Here is a 27,067-nt window from a genome sequence, read left to right as displayed (position 1 = left end):
GGGCTTGCTCACGATACAGTTTATTCTGTGATATACACAGGGCAACAGCAAGGTGAAGAACTGTGAAACTGCTGGGCTAACCAGCCACTAGTTATACATAAGTTATCCTATTCATCAATTAGTCAATTTTTTCCCCCGTTTGTTGAATTCACTGTATCTTTGATATGTATGTTTCCCTATTAATTAATACATTTCCCTCTAACCTGTGTGGTGCCCCTTTAATGTGTATGTTTGTTGTGTTTTCCCCCTGTTAATTCAATTTCATGACTTTCCTTTGGCGAGGTTGGAGCTGCAGAATGCCATTGAGGCCTATGGGAGGCTTTCAAAATCTTGCACTGAAGGTTCAAAATTAGAAAGTTTTTTGTGCTGTTTACAATCATTCGGATATGAAAATTTCGTAACTTTTGGACAGTACCATGATATTTTCATATGACAACGATACAAAATTTTCGTACAATTAACCCACATCAGAAATTAACAGATTTAATCCAAATTTGAAAAAATCGTTAATTTTAAAAAGTCTTCGTACTTTGATAAATCTCCCCCTTAATGTTGTTTTAGCCGAAAGCAGTGAGATTTTTGCAAACAATTTCCTACTTCTGTATACAATGTAAACAATCACAATGACTCATACCAAACAGGCTTTCCCACCATGATAATTGAGAATCCTTTTCTAAATATCCCACAATATTTGTTATTTTGGTTGTATCATGAGTAACTTTTACATGTGGCATTTCAGCAACATCTTGCAGTTGCTTCTCCAAATGCATTGAAACATTAAAATCCACTAACCAGTCTCGGTAATGTTCAGTCATCTGTAGTTGTAAAATCCCTGGGTCTAACTCCCTTATAAATTTTGTCCATGTTATATCATAAGATACATTTTTGATAGAGGGAACTGTCACATTAATCCCCTCAATTGACAGGCTAAGCACAGACTGATTAGTGCACCATGTTCCATTTTGTAAAAATATAAGATATTCTTGTACTGAGTCCCTATATCTTACATTTTGGGATTTATCCAAATGAAAGAATATGCGCCCCTGCCCTAAGTAAAAAAATTTTGCTTGTTCCTTCTACTGAGGTCACGGTTATACTACATTCATTTGAATACATCCAAAAATCCTTAATACTTGTAAGCTGGTATGGCATACATAATGCATTTTGTTGAGGATGATTGCATATCTCTAGATTGACTGGTTGCCAATAAGTCCTGTTCCAGAACACATGTGTATAGGAAATATCTGGAAAATATACATGACCCTTTATTAAATTGCCAGTATTAACTTCCTGGAAAAACAGTGTGGTTGTGCCTTCCCAAAGGAGTTAATACATGAATTTCACATGAGTCAAATGTACACTTTCCAATATTGATATCCCATGATGCTATATGATTCATGGCAAAGGATGTCACTCTCGATCCAGCTTTTACCATAAGTACCTTTGGCTATATTTTAAATGATAATGTTATCACTGTTTCTTTAAGTAGGAATGATAATTCTGTTTGCATTTGTATACATGATAATGCCCAAGATATAGTCTGACCTAATGTAAAGTTAACATCTACCAACGATATAAATGTCTCTCTCATTATGGATAATAGAAGTCTGAACTGTGCTTTGCTGTAGCCAGTTCATCCATCTATCAATGTCTTCTTGTACACTAAACCATTCCTGTCCATGGGAGTGTCCAGCAATCTGCGATAGTTTGTTCCTAACCACTTCTGAATCTAGAATCCCCATACCTATGCCTGCTCCTCCCAATACTGTAGATATTGTATCTCTCTTAGATCTTGTTTGCTGATTGTGTGGCCTGCTAATTAAGAACCAGTCTCTCAACAGTCTTGCTTGCACACTTGTATATGGTGTACAGTTAGGATATGTATATGCTATTACCTATTGTTTTGGTATTATATGCCATGTAAGTAATTTGTAATTCATCTCTCTTGCTCCATGTATAGGGGAATTTTATGTAATTTTTATGGGGCCACCCTTTTCAAAAGGATTACCATTAATCTTTGTTTTTATAAACATAGTTGATTTTATGATGTGCTGTGACTCTTGCTGCATCAGATAAATCAGATTGCATTCCCACACACCAGCTGAATTACCATCTATATGGTATATGGCGGGAGCCCCGGTGGGCCCTGCACCCCCCAGTCCGACCCTGATTGTATCTCAATCCCTTCTTGCCATTCAACCACAGTTGATAATGTAACAAATTCTGTTCCCATACTTCCCCTATTATTCCTACATTAAGGGTAATTGTTTTGAACATCATAGATATTTGTACTTCTAAAATGCACTGGTCCAATTTTTGATTTGCTGCGCTTTGTTGATAGTCCTGATCAACTTCATCAGTCTCTTGGATTGCATGTCTATGGATACATAAAAGAAGAGGAAATGCAATCTTCCAGGTGCTGTGTATTGTCCATTACATGATTATACCATAAAATGAATTCAGGATGTTGTTGAAATGCCCCTAAATCCAAAAAATGTTGCAAGCTTTTTTCTGGACTTTCATTTATGTCTGAAGAAAAAAAAATCAAATGCAGCATCAGTCCTCATAGCTTAATGTTTGTTCCTTCACTCATAATCCTAATAATACTAAACTTTGCTATCATTGTTACTATATAAGAGAAAAAGAAAAAAAACCCCAATATTTTATTAAAGGAGAAGGAAAGGGTTTAAAGTGCGACCCCATAACTAGAAAGGCCTCATGTCCCTGTAGCCAATCGCTTCCTTTTTTTTACCTTGATAGCCTGTATATCGCCTGCACTCTCCTACTTTCATAAAAGCTATTTTTCACCTATTGCAGCCGCCATGTTGGATATTTAAATTAGTCCAACATGGCGCCACGTAAAAAAAGAGCATGCGCGAATCTTCTCCCCCCCTAGACGCGAGCGCGACCTACTCTACCCGAGCCGCTCCTGCTTGTGAGATTTAAAGCGTGCACACAGTGTATGTTAAATGTGCATGCACTTACTGAGTAGATGGTCTTGGTCTCGGTGCAGAAGCGAGGCATTATGGGAATCTTTTTTACACAGCTCAGCGTTTTTTCTTGCTGTTTGGCTTCTGATAATCTGAACAGGCGAAATATGGGGGAGACTTAAGGGCACTATTGAGACAACTGAAGGTATGCCTGCAGCTTGAGATTAACTCTTTACTAGCCTTTCCTTCTCCTTTAAATGCTACCCCAACCCCCACATATTATCTTTTATTTTCTGTTGCAAACAAAGAGAAAAAAAAAATCTCAATTTCCTTTAATGCCTTCTAAATGATATCCCCCACTTTGCCTTTATAATCTTTCAACTGCATTGCAGGCTTATATTCATTATTTCCATCTATTCTTTGAATTAGGTATACAGATGGTCCAAGTTTGTCTGTTACTAACTATGGGCCATTCCAACTGTACTTGGGAAATTTCTTTTGACGACTTGTTTTACTAAAAATACATATTCCCCTACTTGATAATGCCTCAGATCGGCTTTGCAGTCAAAATCTTGTTTGCTCTAAACCACTGTCATTTCCCCTGTTCTTGCTACCTGTCCTTGAACTGTGGCTAACCAGTTTTGTAACTCATGAATCTACTTCTCAGATGCCAGTGTTAAACATTTCTGAGTGTTCAAGGGAAGTAATAGATTTTCCAAAGATGGCATGGTTCTTCCAAACAGTACTTCATAGGGGGTTAAACCAGTGTGTCTGTTCACTCTTGATCACAATCTACATAGAACTAAGGGCAGTAAATCATCCCAATTTGTACTATTAGCATTGCAAATCTTGATAAATTCCTTTTTAATGTGCCCATCCTTTCGACCAACCCCCCAGCCGGAGGGTGGTATGGAATGTGTAAATTCCATGAAATATCCAAGCAATCTGATATTTCCCTCATAATGTCATTTATAAATTCTCCCCCATTGTCCGAATCAATCCTAGATGATAGACCAAATCTGCTTAATACTTCTTTTACCAGAACTTTTACAGTTCTACTTGCAGATTTATCAGGAGTAGGAAATGCCTCAATCCATATAAAAAAGACATCCACCACTACTAATGTTAGTCATAGGAAGTATTCCAATGTAATCGATTTGCAACCTGTCCCATGGACCTGTTGGAGCATCTCTGATCAAAGCCCTTCTTGTGATCTGCCTAGCTGGCTCCTGTTTAGTATAATCTAAACATTTCTGGATGTGATTCTCCACATCTTTCCTATTGGTTAACTACCCAAGCTTGCTAATTCAGTCTAGAGACTCTAGTAATTTTGGATGCCCCCCTACTTCAGACCCATGAATCCAACTCAGTAGTAATTTTTCCGATGTTTTGGGACTACCCATACCGTATTGCCAGCATGCACCAATATTCTTTCAACTATGAGGTTTTCCTTTCCTAAACATGGATTTGACTGATTTAATAATTTCTGAAATTCATCATCATACATTTGATGCTCTCTCAAATTGTCCATGTTGTTGGAACCTTTTATCTGGGCTCTTGTTATTGTATTCAGAGGTATTAACATATACACAACAATTTTGAAAAAAATTAGAAAGCCCCCTTTAGGACTGGCAAACGAAATGCAAAATGCTACTGGCAAAATCATTATGGCTCACACTGATGTGGGACTTTATTTGATGGCAGACCGACAGAGCTAAATTCATAAAAAAAAGTCTGTAAAATGTAATCTAAAATATAAAATCTGAAAACTGTCTGTTTAAAGGACATATTCACAAAAGTGGAGATAGAGGTTTGTGAATAAGGTGGAAAATCCTACAAATCTATCTCCACGTTTTTTTTGTCTCAATATCGCCACTTTTGTGAATTCCCCCTTCATAAATATCATTTTACAATTTTTTCCCCCATTTTGAGCTTTTTTAGCCTACTACAGATATGATTGGTTGTCATATTTTCAATGGTTTTAAAGTTATCTGTTCAAGTAATTGCTACTGAAATCATTGTTTTATTTTGGCCTTTATTTAGCCCTTTTTGTTTTCTTGGTCTGACTCTTAAGGAGTCTAGAGTCAGATCTCCTCCAGGGCTTTTGATTAGCTTTAATCTGCTGGCCTGAATCATTTGTTTCAGAAGTCAGAACCAGTGCATTCAATGCAAACATCCAGACAGGTGGTGCTCTTAATAGGAATTACATTTATAAATAACTTTAAAACCAACTAAAAATTTATAACTAATATATACTAAAAAATTGCTTAGCATTACATATTCTTTCACTGTACAAATTATTGTTACCTGGTGGAGGACCACTTTAAAAGATGCTGATATATTCTGCTTTTTACACCACATTTTGGGGCAGATTCATCAAAGTTTGAGTTCGAATCCTGAAATGGGTAAAATTCGGATTAGATACGATAATTTCTGATGATCGAAAATGTCACAAAAATGCTTAGGAAAAAATCGTATTAGTCATGATAATATCGTATTGCCGATCTGAAAGTCACAAAATTTTCGTATCTGAATGATCGTAGACTGCGGGAAAACCTTTCGTACTCAGCGCAACAAATATGATTTTGTCGCACAAATTGTCTCGCTTGTTGTCACAAAGTACAAAAAAGTTGTGCAAATTAATGAAAAAGTCGCATAAAACCATTGTTTCCTAACTGAAACAATAATGACAAACTATGTTCAGCACAAGCCATGTTGTAATGTTGTAAAAGAGAGAGAGGTATACTGCCCCTTTAAAAAATTAATCTAGAAACCTTATACCAAGAGCATATACAACCTACATGCATTTGGGTCAGGGGCGATTCTGGACGTATATGGCTCCTCGATGCCGCTCCCCCCGGATGCGGGTCCGGGGGCGGTGAGATCGCTAGTGCAGAGAGCGCAATTGCGCTCTCTGCACTAGAAGAGCCGAATTTCTGGTTCAAAAACTGAAAATTCGGCTCTTAAAGTTACCAGGAGCGGCTTTTTGCCGCCCCTGGTAACTGGGGCGCTTCTGCCGCCTGAGGCAAGTTCTCAACTCGCCTAATGGCAGAAGCGCCCCTGATTTGGGTGAATTAATTATGTTAAATGTATTAAAAAAAAACACACACACACATACTAACTAAAACACAACAAAGAAACTGCGTTTATTTTGCCTATGTGATCTTACATTTAAATCTTTTTAATTAATTGAAGCTGTTTTATCCCTAGCAACCAATAAGCAATTAGTTTTGATTAGTCATTTACGAATAAGAAAATGAAGCCAAAGTTCTGTTTGCTGTGGTGTGGGTACTTGCATGTTCAAACCTATGATAGTTTCAACATCTGTTACCCTTCCTTGGTTATTCCATAGTAAGAGAGCCTGGAAGCATGCAATGTTATATTACCTTGACAGAAATTGACATTTCAAGCCGAGTGTCAGATTTCCAATCCTTATGAAAGCCATCACACCGGACCCACAACTCAAGAATTATTACCATTTTGTATATATTTTGTATAAGTATATACATTGTGTATACTTAACTCTAATGTTCTTGAAGGTCATTTAAAATATATGAGGGCTCATTTATAGTAGTGCAAACAGCAAAAAACTTGTGAATGTGCCATGTTGTTTTAAGGTATACTGCAGCAAGGGCCTAGAAACATGGGCTGGCTTGCTATAACCATCTTGACCCAGTAATGAGAATTCCAAAATTAGTCTAAACCCCCTCAATAAAGTAGGAGAGCACAGGAACTGGTGTTCACTGAGGTTTCTTTTATGGCACATTATTTTTCTTTTGGAAGGTCAAACAAGCAAGTTGGTGGTGAATTGGCACACCAAGAAGAGAGCCCTGGGGCACCACAAGGGTGCTTGACACAGGTTTTTGTTGGTAAACCAACTGATTATGAATGAACATTTGGCAGGTTATTGTCCCATTTAAGGGAGGTGGGATTATGGAGCAAATTAAGGAATCGTGTAATTTGTTGTGATGCAGGTTAACATCTTTATAGAGATTAAGCAAATCTTTTTAAAAAAAAAAAATAAATGTAATAATAAATATTAATAAAATTAAGGTTTAGTGACTCTGTAATATGAAATAAAAGGAAACCAGTTCTGCCTCTCTGCTCATCCTGAGAAGGAATAAAATGAACCACGTCAGGCCAAACTGTTAGCAGTGCTGGCCAGATAAGCTGAATGCATGTCTTCAGCCTTACTATGTCATTTGTTTCCTTGATCCCTATAGCATGATCCCAAATATTTTGTAATAATGCACTCTTTTTTTGCTAATATTAAATTGCCTCACATGCATGCACGTTAGATAGTTAAGTAGACTATTTTTACAGTTTTGTAAGGTTGAATTTACCAAATTATCAATGCCTTGCTGTATTCTCATGCAGAATTTAATGGCTGATTTGTCACATCACTGAAAGATTCAAAATGCCCTAAACTTAAGCAAAGAACTTTGCAATGATAAAATCCTGGTTCTGCCAGGAAAAAACAACTAGTGGGAGGCACATGCCTAGGGTGCAATGGTGGGGGGGGGGGGGGGTACATTAGGCACACACCTCTTCTCTCTGTCTTCCCATAGCTTGCCTTGGGCACCCATCTGGCTTGGCCTGGCACTAGAAAAAAGAATTGCAAAGCAAAGCTTTCAAGGGGCTCATTTACAAACACAACAAAGAATGTGGTGTGCTAAAGAAGATGAAAAATTCAGCAAGTTTTAACACCATTCATAAAATATCATTGCACTTGCAAGTACTTTGCAGAAGTGGCACATCACATAACCAGTTTACTTGGATAAATATTGGGCAAGCACGTTCATTGACACAACATGGACATGTTAGTTGTTTCAGGACTCCTCTAGTGACTTGTGTCAAATAGTGGTACAGACTTGTGAAAAGGGAATTGCATGCTAATGCCATTAGTAATCAAGTAAGCTGGAAACATTGCCATTCTAATAAGTGCAATTTACCAAGCGAACACTACTTTTGCTTCTGCATTGGTGCACTGGGTTTAATGGGCTGTTTGCAACTTAGTGTGAGGCTGCAATAAAGCTAGAATTTTTAAAATAACACTGCATTGAGAAAAAACAAGGAGTGTTGTGTTCTAAAAATGCACCTTACACCACGCACTGTGTTTGTAAATGAGCACCCTAGTATACAATTGGTAAGAAAGGATCAGATCTTGGTAGCATTAATTACATAGAATTTTTGAAGCAGATCTTACATTGATGGCCTATGTGGGGGCCAATAACCCAGCAAAAAGCTGCTCCTGTAAACTTTAAGGGCCGTGACACACTGGGAGATTAGTCACGCTGCAAAAAATCTCCGTTGTCGCTGGCGACTAATCTCCCCGCAATGCCATCCCACTGGCTAGAATGTAAATCGCCGGTGAGACGGCAGCGTTATTTGCCGAAGTTTCCTCTCAAGCATAGGCGGATTTTCAATAAGGCTAGGGGAGGCTAAGCCTCCCCAAACCTGCTTTGGCACCTTAAAAAAAAACAAAAATGAAGAAACCTTGCTCTGTTTCTGCACTGTCCTGGAAATCTTCTCCTGTTCCTTCAAGCTCCGGTTCTGCTGTAATCAGCTGTGCTCTGATTGGATCTTTCTTCTTGTCTATTCTCCAATCAGAGCACAGCTTTCTTGACAGACAGTAAAATTGACCAATCAAAGCACAGATGCAGACAAGGCTTGGGGAGATATTACAGGTATGGGACCTGTTATCCAGAATGCTCGGGATCTGGGGTTTTCCGGATAAGGGATCTTTCCATAATTTGGATTTCCATAACTTAGGTCTGCTAAAAATCATTTAAATATTGAATAAACCCAATACGCTTGTGTTGCTTCAAATAAGGATTAATTATACCTTAGTAGGGATCAAGTACATGGTACTGTTTTATTATTACAGAGAAAAAGGGAATCATTTTTAAAAATTAGAATTATTTGCTTAGAATGGAGTCTATGGGATATGGCTTTCCGTAATTCGGAACTTTTTGGATAATGGGTTTCCAGATAAGGGATCCCATACCTGTACAAACTGAAGGCAGTGCAGAAATGAAGACTGAAAAGAAGAATCTCCAGGCTATACTATAACTTCACCTAAGAACCAAATTTGAACTTTTGCTGCAGTTTTCATCCCACAGGTACTATACTGTATAGGTTCTAAAGTCACTAGCTGAAATTAAATTGTTTTAGGTCACCTGACATCTAGAATATGCCTGTCCCCTACCCTAACAAATTGATGGTAAGTTAATTCTTTCCCCCTGAAAAAGCTCATGGTGCTTTTATATATTTGTTGTTGTTGTTTTCTGCACTTACTATTTTCTTTTTTTTTTTACTTTTGTCATTGTTTTGATCATTTCTAGTTACAGTGGGACCAATGCTGTGTATCAGTGCCAGTGTAATAGTGCCAGGGCCTGAATATCTGCCATCAGTACCCACTGCTTCTCACTGCATATAATGTGCTCTGCTGTAGACTGCTAGTCCACATAGGGGCTACCAATTATAGCTCTTATCTGCACCCCCAGAAACTTTTTCCATGCTTGTGTTGCTCCCCAATACTTTTTCCATTTCAATGTGGCTCACAGGTAAAAAAAAATGGTTGGGGACCCCAGGACTAAGGCATGCTACATCGGCCCCTCTGGCATTTCCCAGAATCCTCACATTACTCTCCACAGCCTGCTACTTCCTCACTCACCCCGGCATCTCTGTGCCTCTCTCTGCAGCCCCACACGTGTGTGACTCATTGCCCCGCCCCTTCGGGTTAGAAGCCCGCCCAGCAGCCAGTCCTCCCCCAGTAGCAGACGCATGGGAGGCCTAATCTAGCTACAATACATTGACGCCCTGCATGGATCAGCCCTGTACCAACTCCTTTCTTTGGTTTCGACTCCACCCAGGGATTTCAGAGCCGCCCCATACATCTCCCTTACTCGGAGCTGCCACATAACTGCCCTATTAGATTTCTTTCCAGGAAAAAGGCCGCCCAGCTCTCATCATCGGCCCTGCCTCCTCAGTCATAGGATAGTCCTTCGCCTCGTCCCCTCCGTCCTGTGGGTGCAGCCGGGGAAAGCATGGCGGCGGTGGAGAGCCGAGTGTGTGAGACTGAAGGCTGCAGCAGTGAGGCCAAGTTGCAGTGCCCGACCTGCATCAAGCTGGGAATCCAAGGCTCCTATTTCTGCTCCCAGGTACCGCCGCGCCTATGGAGGGAGGCCCTGCCTTCCCATTCACATAGCGTGTCCCATTCAGTGTAAGCGCCTGCCGTGCATGTGCGGCCACATCAGTGTCATCATTACCGAGCCGTCACTACGTAACAGGGAACGTCCACTATGCGGCCCTCCACATTTTGTTCCACTACAACTTCTTCAAGTGCAATGATGCCTGCCGGAGAATGGTGCCAGTTGTAGTTTAACAATGTCTGAATGGTGGCAAACCTCGGAGCACTGAATCCTGCTAAAAGTCAGCTTGCATTCATTTAAAGGCAAATGAAGTAAGCAAGGGGAGCCAAGAAATACATTCACTGCTTGTAATTCAGATGGTTCAAATAGCACATGTTTAACACACCTTTTTAATTGCCTTTAGCACCACTGTATCTAAAGTTACATTACTGGTCAATTTGCTAGTTATTTATATTGTGGTTATTATATTTGGGTATTATAAGTACTATACCCACCACAAGTTTGGAGTCCCATGCCCTTAGGAAAGCCCTTAGCCTGTGGCACAGCGCCTTTATATGGTCATGCTGCCCTGGGCCCTGTGCTTGGCCAGTTTCATGCGCTGGCCAAGGGAACTAAACTGGCATTTGTGGCACCAGTTGGAAAGTGACACTATTGGAAAGCCTAGGGTAAATTAAAGGCAACAGACAACAACCATTGCAGTAGTGCAGATAATGATTCAATGCAAAAGCAGATTTTCCACATGGCACTGTTTCTCATTTTAGCATATATATTATACCATATTGTTTCCCTTTTTACGCTGGCGCTAGTAGTGTCTTTTGATTAATGCTTAAGCTTAGGCTATTGGTATGCAGACCCAGACTGACAATGTGTGGATTCTTCAAAAACCAAAGGGGCTGCTGTAAGATACTGTATAATCAGTCACTATTTATTGCGCTGTTTGGGCGTGCCCCTAACATAACACAGATAAAGTCGCAACTGTGGTGGCATTAACCAAGTAGGAGTGTGTGTATTGGAAACATGTACCAGATTGGCTTCCAGTGCACATGCTACCTGTCAGCACAAGGGATGGGAAGTAAAGTGGCCAGACATTGCAACTGCCACCTCAGCTGCGCAGCTCTACCTTTTCAATTCAGGTATGGGGCATCAGAGCCATTCTGTGATGTCTGTATAATGCAGTTGGGGTCATACAGGAATTGTATGACCCCAATCATGGCTTTACATCTCCTTTAAGACTAAAAGAATATTTGCATTCAGAGGCAAGATAAACCAAGTTAAGATGTCCAAACATGGGTAAATAATGGCTGCCTAGTCTGTGTTCAGGCCCACAACTATGCCCTTCCTCATAAGTATCTCATTAGCACTCTTCCAGTTATTGATAATATCATTTACATCATTGTTTTGCTGTCCTACCCATTGGCTGCTTGCTTTTAAGTGTATTTGACTAACACATCTATAATGTGCATATAGCAAACTTCAGTGTCATCCAGTCAAGGTTGTTAGCCAATTTGTTTGCATCATCTGCTGTGATTTCATAGAGCTGGTCATACAGGTCTAGAAACCATTGCTAATTACTTCATGTTGTTTTCTATTCCGTTGAATGTGAAACTTTATCAAAAACAAGCATGAGTGTATTTTGAACATATGTAGAAGGTGCTAGGAAATTCACTGGACATCCAACTTAACTATATGGTATGTTAATTGGTTCAAATAAACGTGTTTAGATAGTTGTGGCCTGTATCAATTGGGTATATTTGGTATTGGTTTTGCTAAAAAGTGTAATGCTATGATGTGCTTATATTCATGGAACTTTGTTACTTTTGTACAGGAATGTTTCAAAGGAAGTTGGGCGTCCCACAAGCTTCTTCACAAGAAAGCAAGTAAGTGGCAGCTGTTTTGATACCTTATACTTCATGCTGGGAAAATTTTGGTGCTCAGTGCCAGAAAAATGACCTTTATATTGGAAAAGGTTTGGAAGAGGTCTGTGTTGTCAAAAACCATTCCAGAATATATTCGATAAGGAAGACGGAAAACCCTAGAAAATCTGTCTTTTAAAAATAAAAAAGTGGGATTCTCTTTAGCAAAGAAAACCATTGCTTACTAATAAATCTGAAGATTGTCTGAGGTAAAATGTCATATTTTGCTTTGTTTCTGTTATAAGAAAAAGTAAACCTTGCTTTATTGCCTCAGGACCTGCTTGTACCAGAGATTTATTGAGAGGACTTCTGGCTTCCTCTATGTAGTTATGTAGTTATGGTCGAACAGGTTTAAACTTCATGTTTTAGGGGGTTAGGTTTATTTTCTTAATGGTTTTTATGTATTAATTCATGGTACAAATTTTTTTTTTTTTAAAGATCAGATCAAATTGGTCATTGTTCTCATGCAAAAACTAAAACTGACACTAATGTATAGGTGTTGTGGCAGTTGCTATTTATGGTGGTGGATGGGCACTAGCTTACATTTCTATTGCTTACTGTCAGATTTCTGCTGAAGGTATTTTACAATCATCTTGATTATGTGAAAAGCTCTAGGTGCAGTTTTTTAACTGCAATAAGGTGATATATAGACAGTCAGTTGGCAACTTAGATTTTAGGCATCTTATTACAGGAGACATATTGGATAAATGGAATAAACATAATAAAAAATATATGGTGCTGGTTTCACTATGGGCTAAAAATGAATCCTATCTGGAAAAATGACCCCTTTATTAGGATTTATTGGGAGCTCCATTAGTTCTCGGTCCCTGCGTTACGGTGGGCGTGTCCTAATGGTTCCTACCACCATAAGCACAGCAGGAGGGGGATAGCCAATCAAAGCCTTGCACTCACACAAGCAAAGACAGGCTTCAGTTCCCTATAAGGTCAGCCTAGCTGCTGATTGGTTCCTGTCCTACAGTGCAGTGTACAGAGAGCCAGCGGTTCCCCTGCACATCCAGAGAATTCAGCCTGGGGTTTTTAGTGGCGTTTTGGTGGAATTTCTTAATAAATCAGTCTGAAACAACTTTTTTTTGAGCACAATCCTTCTATATTTAAAAGCGTATATTTCACTAGTACATTCTTAATTTTTATATGATATGTCTCCTTTAATACCATTGCTTTGGAACAGATTACATAATATTCATTTTGTAAAAGTTCCAATAAATAAGAAACATTTTACTGTTATTGTTGCACAATTACCTTTAAAATACATATATTTTAGGTGCTGTAAAAAAAAAAATCAAAACACTTTATCACTGTTAACATGATTGTATTAGATATTTTTTCATATTTATATATTAGGCATTCACGGAATTTTATCCCAGCATCTTTTTTTTTTTTTTTTTTCTATTAAAGGAGAATGCAAGTCAAAATTTAAAAAGCATACTGCCCAATAGTCCTCCTGTTGTTTAGTAAAAACCCCACACTTTTGGCTCACCTAATCAAATATTTACTCAGTCACACTTACTTCACATTTTCTAGAACAGGCAGCCATCTCTAAAAAGGTATTCTCCCTTCCTTTCCCTCCTTGCTTCATACTGCACATGTGTTTCATTCCCTTCCCCCCTCCCCTTTGCCAGATCCGCTTCTGATTGGCTGGTGGGCATGTGTAGCTCAGAACAGGAGACAGGATTAAGTTACACACATGCTCAGAGAATAGGAAGGCTGCCGCTGGCAGCCTACAGGAAGGGAAGAGAGATTTCAGTGATGTCACTGTAGTCTTCACACTGCTGTAGGCTGCCAGCACCATATCTCAGAGAAGCAAGCAGGGATCTGGGAATTTAGATATGCAGTAAGTACTTAAAAAGAATGCCTTTAGACTTACTTTTAATTTATATTAACCTTTCATTGTCCTTTAACCGTTTTTTTGCATATACGTTTAACAGTCAAACTTTGCATTATATCTAGATGTATCTCAAATACTGAGTGTGTCTGTATGTACCCAGCATCTTTTTTATAATTGTGTGGGGTTTGTTTTTGTTTCTGGTGTTTTTTGTGTGTTTGTTTTGGTTTGTTTTAGTTAATAAAACTATTTTCTTTTAATATCAAAATTTGCTCTTTGCTTTTTAGAAGATGATAAGATCAAACCTGAAACCTCACCATGGACTATGGATGGTGACATAAACACAGATCCTTGGCCAGGTTATCGATATACTGGTAAGCTGAGGCCACATTATCCATTGGTAGGTATTCCAGAATCAACATAACATATATTTTTCTGAAAGTGAGTGAAATAGGCAAGAACAAGGGCACTTCTCTGTAAAATATACTTTGTGTTCTTCATGGTATTACTGTTCCTATAGATATTTCCAGAGAATTTTCAAAATATAATCTATGGATAAACTGTTAATGGGAGGTCTTTGACATGACACAAAGTGACAATAAAAAAAATCTGCTATTAGAGATGTGTGTGCCAATATTTCGTTTCACTCTTTCTGGTTATGCCTCATAATTTGGCATACTTTTTAGGGTTTTTCTAAAAACACTTTTGATGTTTAATGATATATAGATAACATCTATAAAAAAAAAATCTATAGACTGACGATGAATAAACTGCAGCCCTATGGGAACATGTCTGAAGAAACAGAATTAATTGCAATATGGTCTTGTTGTACATTCTTTTTTTAGTATAGGAAATGCTTATGCATGCAGGAGAAAGTGACCATTTATTCTCAATTTTGTCTGTACTATTCTCGTTTTGCTTGTCAGACTAGTGAAATAGCACATGCCCTGTGTCTGTCAACTTGTCATGTCCATAGACTGGTTTAGCTTACTCAGTCTCATGTATGTATCTCGCTTAGTAGTCCAAAATTAGTCTGGAATTTCAGACCTTCTGAATGACCAGGGTAAAACGCAAACTTAGTCCTGGTTCTTACTTGTTATGCCTACCCTCCCTAGCACCTGTATGTATCTTCATGCAACTACTGTGAAAAAGGAAGCCATATGGCACACACTTGGATTCTCAGCTATTCTTCAGATGCATTTGGCATTCATTAAAAAAAACACTGGACAATATTCCTAAAAATCCCACTGTACACCATAAGCTCAATAGCCTCAAAATATATGAAAATCATTTGTAACTGTTTAGGGCTTCACCAGAAAATTATTAATTTGTGTGTGTTGGGAAATGATACCCAAAGTAGTGCTAATTTCCAGAGCTGCTTGTCTAGACGTAAAATTACATGTTTGAAGAAAAATGGATTGTATGAAGCAAAGATACTGGTATTAACATTTATTCCTTCCCTGCAGACTCCAATGAGACCAGTACCAAGCTACATACAGAGGCCAGATTATGCAGATCACCCTTTAGGTAAATTAATAACGGAGCAAGCGTTTAGTAGCAAATTCAATTTCATTTCTAAAAAACAAATTTGCAGTAATCATTTAGAAAAGGTAGTGCTTCTTTATTTTTATGTCTGCCCTCCCACCCCACCCACCAGGTTTTAACTGCTTCTGCCAGCCTCCTGCTGCTACATTTTTTTTGTACAAGAATGTTATTAAAGTTGTGTGTTTATTGGTTTGAAATTTTATGGGGCAAAGTTGCTGATACAGTGCCTGTAAGTGCAGACACAGGAGCTGACAGGGGCCAGTGATGATTCTTGTCCTATGTTTATACGCAGTCAGAAAATTAGCCCCATGTGGCACTAGCCTTAACCGATAACAATAAACATCTGTAATATGCGGTCCCCACTCCGACTGGATTTTCTAACCTGGCCGATCGATATCTCCCAATTTCAGGCCAGATATCGGTTGGCCAGGCCCCTCGGTTCTGCCCCTACACGGGCCGATAAGCTGCCGAATCGGTCCAAGGGACCAATATCGGAAGCTATAATCGGCCCGTGTATGGGGAGCATTAGTCAAATTAGTTTAAGCTGTTGGCTCTGATTCTGCTGCATTAAATTGTGAACCCTTAGAACAGTTGAGAACAACATGAGTAATTGTACGACTGACTTAACTGGCTGGCATGATTATCTGGTTTTGCTAGTTTCAGACACATTATTGGAATGGTACATTTGGGAAGTGTCTAAATGGTTCAGTGTGGGTTTCCTCTGTGTTTCTGCAGCTTGAAGTCAATGCTAGAAGGACTACGTGGCCAACCAAGAGATTGTGTTCACAATTTTAATTACTTGTACAGGTATCGGACCCCTTATCCGGAAACCCGTTATCCAGAAAGCTCCGAATTACGGAAAGCCCGTCTCCCATAGACTCCATTATAAGCAAATAATTCAGAATTTTAAAACTGATTTCCTTTTTTTATGTAGAAATAAAACAGAACCTTGTAATTGGTCCCAACTAAGATATACATAATCCTTATTGGATGCAAAACAATTCTATTGGGTTTAATTAATGTTTTATTAATTTTTTAGTAGACTTAAGGTATGGAGATCCAAATTACGGAAAGACCCCTTATCCGGAATACCCTTGGTCCCGAGCATTCTGGATAATGGGTCCTATACCTGTACCAGTTGAAATAGGGACAGGAACAAAACGGGGCAAATTATCAAAATACAAATTCAACTTTTGCAGCAGTTTGAGTTTTTTGCAGCAAAAATCACAAATCTGATTTTGAAATATCAAGCTATACTGAGTGCAAGAAACTCAAAATTTTTATAAAAAGATTTGCTGTGTAAATACTGGCAAGTTTATTTAGAAGTCAGTGGAAGTTGTATTCGCTGTGTTCAAGTTGTTTTTTTTTCTTCGCATTTTCATGCAATTAGGTTTTTGAGATTCATGTATTTTTTTTTTTTTTTTAAATAAATAAGTGCACTTTCCAGTTTGGCAAGTTTTTAAGTTTTTTTTTTTTTTAAGTCAAAGCAAGAACTCATAAATCAGCTTCCCCTTGTGCGTTCCTGTGAAACTAATGAAGCTTAAAGTGCACCTATCATCTTTTAATTGGTTCTCCCACTAGAGGAGCAGGCTAATAGGGCATGCATTCCTGTTTGGAAAAACAGTGTTTGTTTTTTTTTTTTTAAAATACAGCCCCCACCGTTGCTAAGCTGCCTGCTCCTGATGTAGGAGTGTTGGATGTGATTCAACCTTCAACTTCACATGGGTGCACATAATGAGTTGTGGAACTTGCTCATTATGCACATTCAAGTGTCACAACATGGCTGCATGCACCAGGAACTCCCTCCTGGTATGGGCAGCCTAGCGCTGGGTTTATTAGCCATCACCTCTGGTGGGGAAACAATTTGAGGGTGGTATGTGCCCTTTGAGCTCATACATTCAGCTTACTTGTCATGTAATTAATAATATTTTTTTCCTTAGGGATGTCTGAATCTGAACAGGCTTTGAAGGGCACCTCACAAATAAAAATCCTTTCTACAGAAGATATAGAAGGAATGCGGGTTGTGTGCAGAGTGAGCATGTTTTTTTTATTACTATAACCTTGTTTATGTTGATTAGTTAACAAAATAATTACACTGCTGTATATTTCATATAATTCAAAGGATTTAGGGGGTTATGTAATAAAAGGCACTAAGTTTGTCCAGGAGCAGTAACCCATAGCAACCAATCAGCAAGTAGAATTTATTGATCACCTGTTTAAAAGCAAACATTTTATTGGTTTCTAGGGATTACTGCACCTGGGCAAATTTAGTGCCTTTTATTACATATGGAGGTTATGGTTTTGTTTGATTTAAAGATGCCCAGCCCAGTTACATTTATGTTATGGACTGGCTTAAGGAGGATAATTGGAGAAGGAAGATAATTGTATAATACCCACCAATACCCAACAGGCAATATGAGTTTTTAGGTGGGTTAACACCTCTCTACTCCAAGACCTTTACATAATTTCAGCACAGTTTTGTGGAAAGACTAGACTGGTATTTTTATTAGTGTTTCCTTCTAAAGGGTGATGGTCCACCAATAGATTAGTTTCCCATGGTTAATCTTGGCTACCCATTGGGCAACTAATCTCCCCAAAATGCCTCCCCACCAGCAATAATGTGAACTGCTGGTGGGAAGGCATATGTATTGCTAAATTGCCTGGCTACCCCATGGCTGTGGAAATTTGTTTATATAAATTAAGCTTCTACAGTGTCTTATGCAAAAACACAATTTGTACCAGTGAATGGTCATAGTACTTCATATTTAAATGTGCTACTGGACCTTTAAGGAACCCATATTAAACCCTTGTTCATATCCTTTCTATACATACCAGGAAATATTCAGGAATCCCTAAATAAACCTATGATATATCTGTCCTCAGGCCGGCTAATTGGTGTGTCCAGAATCAAAATATAAATGTCCATTTAAAGTTACCTATAGATCATGTTGATCATTTTTTGCTGGTAGGGCTGCTTTTGTAAGTAATTGTAAACTAAACCTGACGGACTTTGACAAACTATTTGTTTTCATATTTTTAATCTCTGGTGTCAGTATCACTTTAACAACTTTATTACAGACCTCTGTAACTGTCACTCCATAAAGGGCATACTACCCCCAATAAGAAAACAATGTGTTTAGAGAATGAGGGTTGTGTAAAAGTTGTTTACTGTTTGTGAAGCACAACTCAATAAAATCATATTCTTTGAGGTAAATACACTTTTATTATAATAATTATATCCCTTTAAGGTATACAGTGAAACCTCAATTTTACATACCCTGATTTTATGTTTTCCCTCAGTTTATTTCCACCAATATATAATACATACTACATTTTCACCAATTTTACCTTTTTTTCTGGATGAGCTATTCATGTTATGTGCTTTCTTTAAAAGCACATATATTTTTTAAAACAAAAATATGTTGTATTCATCTGGTATATGCTACAAACAAATGTGGTGATTTAAATTCATTTTCCCCCCCTTTCACTGCAGCTTGCCAGAGAGGTATTGGGAGTGGCTGCCATGATGGTAAAATCTGGTATTACAACAGAAGAGATAGACCATGCGGTACATTTGGTAAGATTCTGCTGGTAAAGCATAGTATGTTTGAAAATATATGTATATATTTATATACCACTACTGCATATACAAAGCTGTACATTTTTATAGCACGGTAATCTTTTAAATTATGTGACAAATACTGCAATAAATAATAAATCACATGCTTGCTTATAATGACCAAACTGGGACACTTTTTATTTTTATTATGCGTGTGCCCCAAAGTTGCTGCCTGCACTGGGAGCTCACTCCTTGTGTGGGGGGACACAGTGCTTGAAAAAATACTAGAGTCCCCCCCTCCTTCCTGCCCATCTGAAGGGGTAAAACACTTTTCAAATAATAGGTACCCTTTTAAATAAAGTTCATTATGAAAAAATATATTGTTACAGGTATATGCTATGCAATGTTGCTGGTAACTATGTGTTTGTTGTTTTGTAGGCATGTATTTCAAGAAACTGTTATCCATCCCCACTGAATTATTATAATTTTCCTAAATCCTGCTGCACCTCAGTAAATGAGGTCATCTGCCATGGAATTCCAGACAGGAGGCCTTTGCAAGATGGTGATATTGTAAATGGTAGGATATTTTGTGTTCATGAATATACTGTGTTTGTTAGACTTGAACAAACTTTGTTTTGACATTGCATGGCACATTACAGTATTCATTTTTGTGGAAAAAAAGGTGTGATTATCAGGTTGTGGTGATCTATCTGATAAAATGTCTATATCAAGATTGCTTTGTGTGGAATCGTTCTTTAACTGCAGCTTTTGCGCATAGGGACGCTAAAGACAGAAATAGTATCAATTTAGAAAACAAATTAATTACATAAGGGGTAGCATATTATGATTCAGAATATTGCCACTGAGGTGGCTTACAGCTTTAGGGATTGGGGGGTGGTAATTTGTTAGGCAAACCCCCATGATTCTATTCACTTACCTTTTTATCCTGGGATATACTTTTTTTGCATGGCAGACCATGCCACATTTTCCAACTTCTCAGCCATCACCTGCCCATCCCCAGGCTGGGTTCATAATAGTAATGAACTACTCACCCAATAAAAAGGCAAATCATGGACACAATTGCTATGTGGTAAATGATAGCAGTGCATAGGCACATAAATACCGTGGGACTTGGGGTGGTATTTTGGGCATCAGCTTCTCCTCTTTCCTTGATCCTCCATTTTTTGTGCAATACTGTATAGTGATTTCTTTGTAAAAAAAAAAAAAAAGTAAAATGGTCCTATTTCTATATTTTGCAATTTTGCAGTGGATATTACAGTTTATCGAGATGGATATCATGGAGATCTCAATGAGACATTTTATGTTGGGGATGTGGATGAGGGAGCAAAGAGACTTGTTGAGACCACATACGAGTGCCTGATGCAAGCTATAGATGAAGGTCTGCTTGATTTTGTTATAAAAGTTTTAATATAATTGTTTATACATGATTTGATTTTTTATTAATGTACTAATGTTGTCCAGAGAATCAAATACAATCCATTGTAATTGGAATCCCTAATAATTAGATTCTTTATGAGGCCTAAATGTAAAATCAAACACAAAGGATTCAGATAAATCAAATCCACATGCCTAATTTTGCTTGTATTAAAACAAAAAATATTACAATACTGCCTCATGTATTAATGTGATGGATTAACGAGTAGTTAACCTTTAAATTAATTTATTATGGTGTATGTGTTTCAGTTTGGTTTGTGGGCTATTGGACTTTTTGCCTATATAAACATAGCAGTGTGTATGTTGTACTTTTTATGTGTCTGGCTAACAAAAATTGTGCCTTATTGCAATTGTATTATAGCCTTTTATGGATTATGTATTCCTTATGTACAGTGAAACCAGGTGTCCGATACAGGGAGCTTGGGAATATCATTCAAAAACATGCACAAGCAAATGGTTTTTCTGTTGTTCGAAGCTATTGCGGTCATGGCATCCACAAACTTTTCCATACTGCTCCAAATGTGCCACATTATGCCAGTAAGTTTGCATATGACTTTTGTAACTAGAGTTTATAGTTCATAGAAAAATCAAGCATGTGAAACGCATTTTAATGCAGGGCTTAACCACTATGTACTAAGGAAAATTAGGTTATCAGTCCTTCCCCTTCCCGCCCATCTCACCCATTTTTTTTTTCTGCCTACACCCAGAACACAAGGAGATGCAGGGCAAACTCCAATACCTCCTGTCCCATCCCAAGTGCTCTTGGCAATTCTTACTATTGTCCGTGGCAGGGTATTTTCTAACCTTTAGTAACCATGACAAGTGGGTGCTACTAAGCAGCTCCATGTATTTGCCCTTAAGATCTTTAGGAATCTTCCACCCATCTTCTCAGTTGCTACTATCTTTGGTTATTAGGGGCAGTGGGTGTAGAATCATAACATACTTCCTTTATCACCTGATTAAAACCAGTGTATAAATCTAGGCATGTTACATCTTGTTATTCAACACTAAGCTTAGTTGTTTCATTTCTCTTTAAGAAAACAAGGCTGTTGGCGTGATGAAGCCAGGCCACGTCTTTACAATAGAACCAATGATTTGCGAAGGTAAGTGTTAAACTTTTGGCATCTGACCACATGTATAAGTATATTGCCACCTTAAGATTTTTAGGATATGTATGACCAGTGATCACAGGGAAAAAAAAAATCTCTCTCCATGATAATCAAGCAAATTGACCGAATGGTTGCATATTTTCCCTAAAAAAATAATTCTTAAAGGAGAAGGAAAGGCATCTTTGTCTTTTATTGCCAATAGGTTAGCCACAATAGTCTATACACCCTAAGTACTCACAGGAAAGCTGCACTAACAAAAGAATTACAGGGTTTATTAAAAATCTTACCTAAAATATTTTCTTGTTTTTGAATTGTGTGTGTGTGGGGGGAGAGTTGTTTGAGAGAAATTTGCTATTTGATGTTGTGTTAGTATGTAAATAAATTAGTAGCAGTGCATCCTGTGTTTTTTTTCAGCAACCTCCGCTATTGTTGACCAATTAAGTATTGTATTACTTATGGGATCCTTAAAACACCATTTCTTTAAGGGGATAAGACATTTATATACACTATGGGCATATTTTGGGCAATAATCTTTAGAAAGTAGTAGCAGTGATACTTTTTTTTTCATTTATTTTAGATAATTTCCATTAAACATAGTTATCAATGAACAGATTTTTTAATGTTTCTTTGGTACAATGTTTTTAGATTCCAGGAATCATGGTGGGAAAACAAGTCTAAAATAAACTTCCTGCAGCATAGGCCTAACAGTTATTTATAGGATATATGAAAAAAATGCCCTCAAAGGCATTTGTCTTTCCTTGCATTTTACAGGAGGATGGCAAGACGAGACTTGGCCTGATGGTTGGACAGCAATAACGAGAGATGGGAAAAGATCAGCACAGTTTGAGCATACCCTATTAGTCACAGAGACCGGCTGTGAGATTCTAACACGTAGACTTGAAGAAAATGGACGCCCTCATTTTATCTCTTAGCACCTCGTATAGGCTTAGTAGATCTGAATGGTGTCTCTACCAATCTGTACCATGCATTTTTACAGGCAAGATATCTGAAGAAAGGGGATTTTATCATGTCTCGTGTTACTCTGTGACGATACAGACGAAAACACTATTCAGGTTGATCTAGTAATCTATTAAAGAACTTATTGGTGTTTTTCAGACAAGAAGGAAACAGGTCTTTAAAATGTTTTTCTCCTTTTAAATGTAGTTTGCTGCTTACCCACACTTTATCACATTTAATTTTTAGTTACAAAACTGGTCTGCTAATACCCATTTCTTGCCTTTTCTCTCAACATGGGCACAAAGCAAAATTTGCCTTCCTTGATTTTTACTACCTGTCATATTACTTGAATTTGATTTATTTGGGGATTCTCTGAATGCTGACAATGTGGTATTTTTAAACTTTGTTTGAGCTATGCATTTGTCTGAATCTTATGCAGTGGTGTTTCCCTGGTCCTTGTCTTCTGTTGAGTTCCTAAATTGTTCCTTTAGCTTAAAGGGTAAGGAAAGCCAAATATCCATAATACATCTTTTGCAAGTGAACCCACCCCCACTATCTGCAATTTCAAATACTTCAATAGGTGTGAAAAAAGCAGACAGCAGTAGTGCAGTGGAGTTGGCAGTTGCCATAGCAGGCTTCTTGAAGTCCTTCTCTGGTGACCAGGAGGATTGGAAGTCAATCTGGTACTGATATCAACTGCACATGCTCCTGGTTGTTGGCAATTGCCTGCACAGAGCTGGGGAAAGGATGTTAAGCAGCATGATATGGTGGCTGCCAACCCCTGTGTTAAGCCTGTGCTTTAACAAGAGTGGGCAAACAGTGCAGTATTTGGAATTAGAAGTGTGTTTTGGGGAGGGGGCTCTGCAGGGGACAATTCATGTATAGATGCCTTTTTTTATGTCCTTAAATGCTTTCTCGCTTTGCTTCTTAGCTTTAGCCCATAAACTTCCCAAATTGTTCAGGATTTATACTATTTTATAGGGTATGTTCAGCTTAAAATGAACTTTTATCATGATGAAGATAGTGGTATTCTAAGACTGAGCTGTCACTATCTTCATTTATTGATTTGTGGTTTTATATACAGGTATACCTTTTAGTTCAGCAGCTTTCCAGTTTGAAAGATGTCAACAAGATACCTGGTATCCAGACATTAGCCTGAATGACAAGAGTGGTCAGCTAGTAGGATAGAACCAAAAAGACTTTACAAATACATTAGAACCCCACATTTACATTTGCCAGGGGACTGTGTTAGAATGGCACAAAGTCCTGAAAAAACACAAATTGCCTGTAAGACAGCAAAAATCCAGTGTCAGTTCCTAGAAAAGTTAAAGGAAAAGTAACACTAAAATTTTTTAAGTTAAAAATCTATTCTACCCTGCACCCATAATTGCCCTATCTTGCAAACCATTTAGTATTTTGAATGGTTTATTAGAAAATACCTGCTAATACTTAGCTTCCGGTCATTTGAAGTAAGGTGATATGGCGAAGGAAGGAGCAGCATCCACTATGCGACAATCGAGCCTAGCCTGACTCCTTCCTATACAGAAGGAAGGCTAGGCTTGATCAATCGATCGTCGCAGAGTGGATGCTGCTCCTTCCTTCGCCGTATCTCCTTACTTCAAATGACCGGAAGCCAAGTTTTAGCAGGTATTTTATAATAAAGCATTCAAAATACTAAATGGTTTGCAGGATAGGGCAATTATTAGAGCAGGGTAGAATAGATTTTTTACTTAAAAATTTTTAGTGTTACTTTTCCTTTAAATCCAGGTTCTACCGTATAGTTAAAATGTAACAGCAGTAAAAGTCTGGATTTTGGAAGTCATTTACCCCAACAACCAGCTAACATTCTGTAAGAAGCAAAATAGAAAATGGGGAAAAAAAGACTGACTTTAAATATCAATGTCTACATCATGCTGTAAGTAATTTAACAGGGTCTTTCCCATTAAAGGGGAACTAACATATCTATAAACATGTATTCAAATTCTAATGAATGCATAATGCATTTTTTCACAATTATTATTCAATGTTTTTATATAAATGGCTTATTAGTGTGTTACTTCATCCTAACCCTTTTTTTTTTTTTTTTTGCAAACAGTTCTCTAAAATTAGCTTGGATCTGGTTTCATCAGTCTGACAACCAATATGAGGGAGTTGTTTGCAGAGAAGATAGGGTTGGAATTAGGGTTAGGACAGTATTGGGTGCCCAAACCCTAAGCCTGGCACTGAGTGAAGACCTGAAAAAGGCAGAGGAGCTCAAGTAAATAGTTACCACTCTAAAATGCTAAGGAAAGAACTAATCAAACCCAGGCCAAACAGTTTAATCAATTTTAATTGTGAGAACAGTTCCCCTTTAAAAAAATATCCTTTACTGGTCCATTAACTGTTGAAATATGTTAGAATATACAATCCAGGATACCCAGAAAAAAGATACTCAAAATAATTGAAAAGCATACCAGGGAAGTCCTGACCTGGTGGAGCTGATCATTCAGCTTGAAGAACTGCCAAGATTTCGCTTGGGCTGAACTGTCTGTAGCAACCAAGGAACTGAACTGCTGCAAGTGGCCAAAAACATGGCATTGCATTCTTTATGCTGGTAGCAGGCACAGAATAATATACTAAATGAGAGGCGACATACGGTTCATTATTAACCACTTTTTTTTTTTTTTTTGAAGGGATTTCTAGCACTGCATTTGAGTTGTATTCAGCATGCTTAGGATGCAGCTTTATTGCATCTTTGCCTTCCTGTCATGGCCTTATACTCTTTAAATAAAGCTTTACCCCAGTGTTGTAAGCAGTATTAAATATTACTGCAGAAAAACAACAAATATATTGCCCTACGTTATGTCTTCATAGTTCTCCACAGATAGAACAGGTGCTGCTCGTGTTGCTGAGCTACTCCCATAATTCCCCCTTCACTGTCCTGTAATACTAATTGCTATGTCAGCTCTTCATGGCTAAAACTAGTGCTCAACACGTGGCTTTATATTTTGTGGTCGTTTTCTTTGTGCATTCAATTTGGTCTTGGTGCCTTCAACTGTATAATACAAATTTCATATCATTATTAACAATGTTGATCTGAAGTCACTTTCTAAATAAGCAACTTGCAAAGAATTTTTAAAGAAACTGGAAGGTTTGTTTTTTTTTTGTACAGTCCCTGGTATGCTGAATTCATTCCCAAATCTCTTGCTGTGGGTATTCAAGCAGCATTAAAAATTGTGTACTAGCCAATGTCCTTAAATATTTATGCCTGTATAAAATGAAACATGAATGTTGTAACAATTTGAAGTTGGGACATTTTGATGCAATATGTAATAAGAAAAAAAGACCTGAATGGACTGTTCTATAAGAAATTTGAATTGGAACAATATTCAGTTTTTCTATTTATCTATAAGTGTTCAGCAATGTAGAGGTCTCAAGAGGAAAAAAAAGTACTTTAAAATATATTTCATTTACCCTTCTTTGTCAAAGACACAGTGCTGCCTGTGATTACTGGACTGAAATGGAAGATAAGGAAGATATTTTTCTCGAGTGCCTCCGATATATATTTCTGTCAACTACACTTGTGCTATGCCATTCATTAAAGTGACCTGAAAGAGGAAACTGGGCCATTTATGACTTACAGATTTATAATGAATTCATTTGGGTAGTGATTGTATATTTCTACACCGGCTGGGGGGGGGGGGAGGGCTGGGCATTGTAGTCCAGCAACAGAGATATTAAGAGTAAGATATGCTTCTTTACCCTATAAATACGTTAATGTAGTGCAGTGTTTTTCAGTAATTTTTATTTCTGCAGAGGCAAAAATGTGTTTATAAAAATACCGGGAAGGGAGGGGGGGGGGGGATATATATATATATATATATATAATATATAATGTACTGTACTGTACTGTAGCAAGTTAAATATAACCAGTCACCTGCAGAAGAACTAATATAGATATAGATAGATATATTAGTTCTTCTGCAGGTGACTGATTATATTTAACTTGCTACAGTGCTGGGTTGTGATTTCGCACAGAAGTGAAGGTGGGTATATTAGACTGTGGTGCAGTGGTTACCATTGCTGCTTAGGTTCAATTTCAGCCAGGATACGGCCAGCAAAGAGTTTGTATGTTCTCCCTATACTGGCTTGGGTTTCCTTCAGGTACTCCAGTTTCCTCCTATTCCCCAAAAATATACAGACAGGTTAATTGGCTCCTGATGAAATTGCACATAGTGTATAAATGCAATAGGACCCTTAAGGTGGCCATACACAAGGCGATTTTGCTCGTTGTGCGATGAACGATTATATCGACAAACGATCGTATGGCGATCGAGTTCCCATACGATATGCCATCCACGGGCAACGATAATTCGGGAAAGATTTCGTCGCATCATTATCGTAAAATACGTACGATCGTACATGTACGTACGATCGAATGTTGTTGACTTCCGCTGCTGGCAATCGTGACATGCGCAGAGAACAATCGTTGAAAGACAAATGTCTGACACACCAACTGGCAGATTTTATCGTTAAACGACCAAAATTTTTAAACCTGGCCGATCGATTTTGGGGACGATAATGTCGGCTCGTTTAGTGGGCCGACGATCGTTCGTACACCAC

General features: G+C 38.0%; 1 protein-coding gene and 1 long non-coding RNA gene across 3 annotated transcripts; one reads left to right on the top strand and one right to left on the bottom strand.

The window, feature by feature from the left end:
• Window positions 1–5,235: 5,235 nt before the first annotated feature.
• Window positions 5,236–9,658, bottom strand: LOC116411445. The gene is made up of 3 exons (XR_004223074.1): window positions 9,607–9,658; window positions 7,476–7,532; window positions 5,236–5,326 (listed from the first exon to the last, which is right to left on the bottom strand). It is a non-coding gene; the product is annotated as an uncharacterized LOC116411445 (long non-coding RNA).
• Window positions 9,659–9,965: 307 nt separating this feature from the next.
• metap1 (methionyl aminopeptidase 1) lies at window positions 9,966–23,454 on the top strand. 2 transcript variants are annotated; one of them, NM_001011454.1, is made up of 11 exons: window positions 9,966–10,093; window positions 11,910–11,961; window positions 14,128–14,240; window positions 15,307–15,367; window positions 17,326–17,417; window positions 18,879–18,962; window positions 19,383–19,521; window positions 20,212–20,343; window positions 20,793–20,936; window positions 21,437–21,502; window positions 22,280–22,628. In NM_001011454.1, exons 1-11 carry the CDS (start codon window positions 9,980–9,982, stop codon window positions 22,438–22,440), a joined length of 1,158 nt encoding a protein of 385 aa, NP_001011454.1. In that variant the 5' UTR covers window positions 9,966–9,979; the 3' UTR covers window positions 22,441–22,628. The 2 variants fall into 2 exon arrangements, with proteins under 2 accessions (NP_001011454.1, XP_017948350.1); XM_018092861.2 differs by lacking the exon at window positions 9,966–10,093 and adding an exon at window positions 10,127–10,395 and having other exon boundaries at window positions 22,280–23,454.
• The last annotated feature ends 3,613 nt before the right edge of the window (window positions 23,455–27,067 follow it).

The sequence above is a fragment of the Xenopus tropicalis genome, chromosome 1, assembly GCF_000004195.4.
Source record: "Xenopus tropicalis strain Nigerian chromosome 1, UCB_Xtro_10.0, whole genome shotgun sequence".
NCBI classification, from domain to species: domain Eukaryota; kingdom Metazoa; phylum Chordata; class Amphibia; order Anura; family Pipidae; genus Xenopus; species Xenopus tropicalis.
The sequence above is the reverse complement of the archived record's forward strand: the minus strand, read 5'-3'. Positions and strand labels throughout refer to the sequence as shown.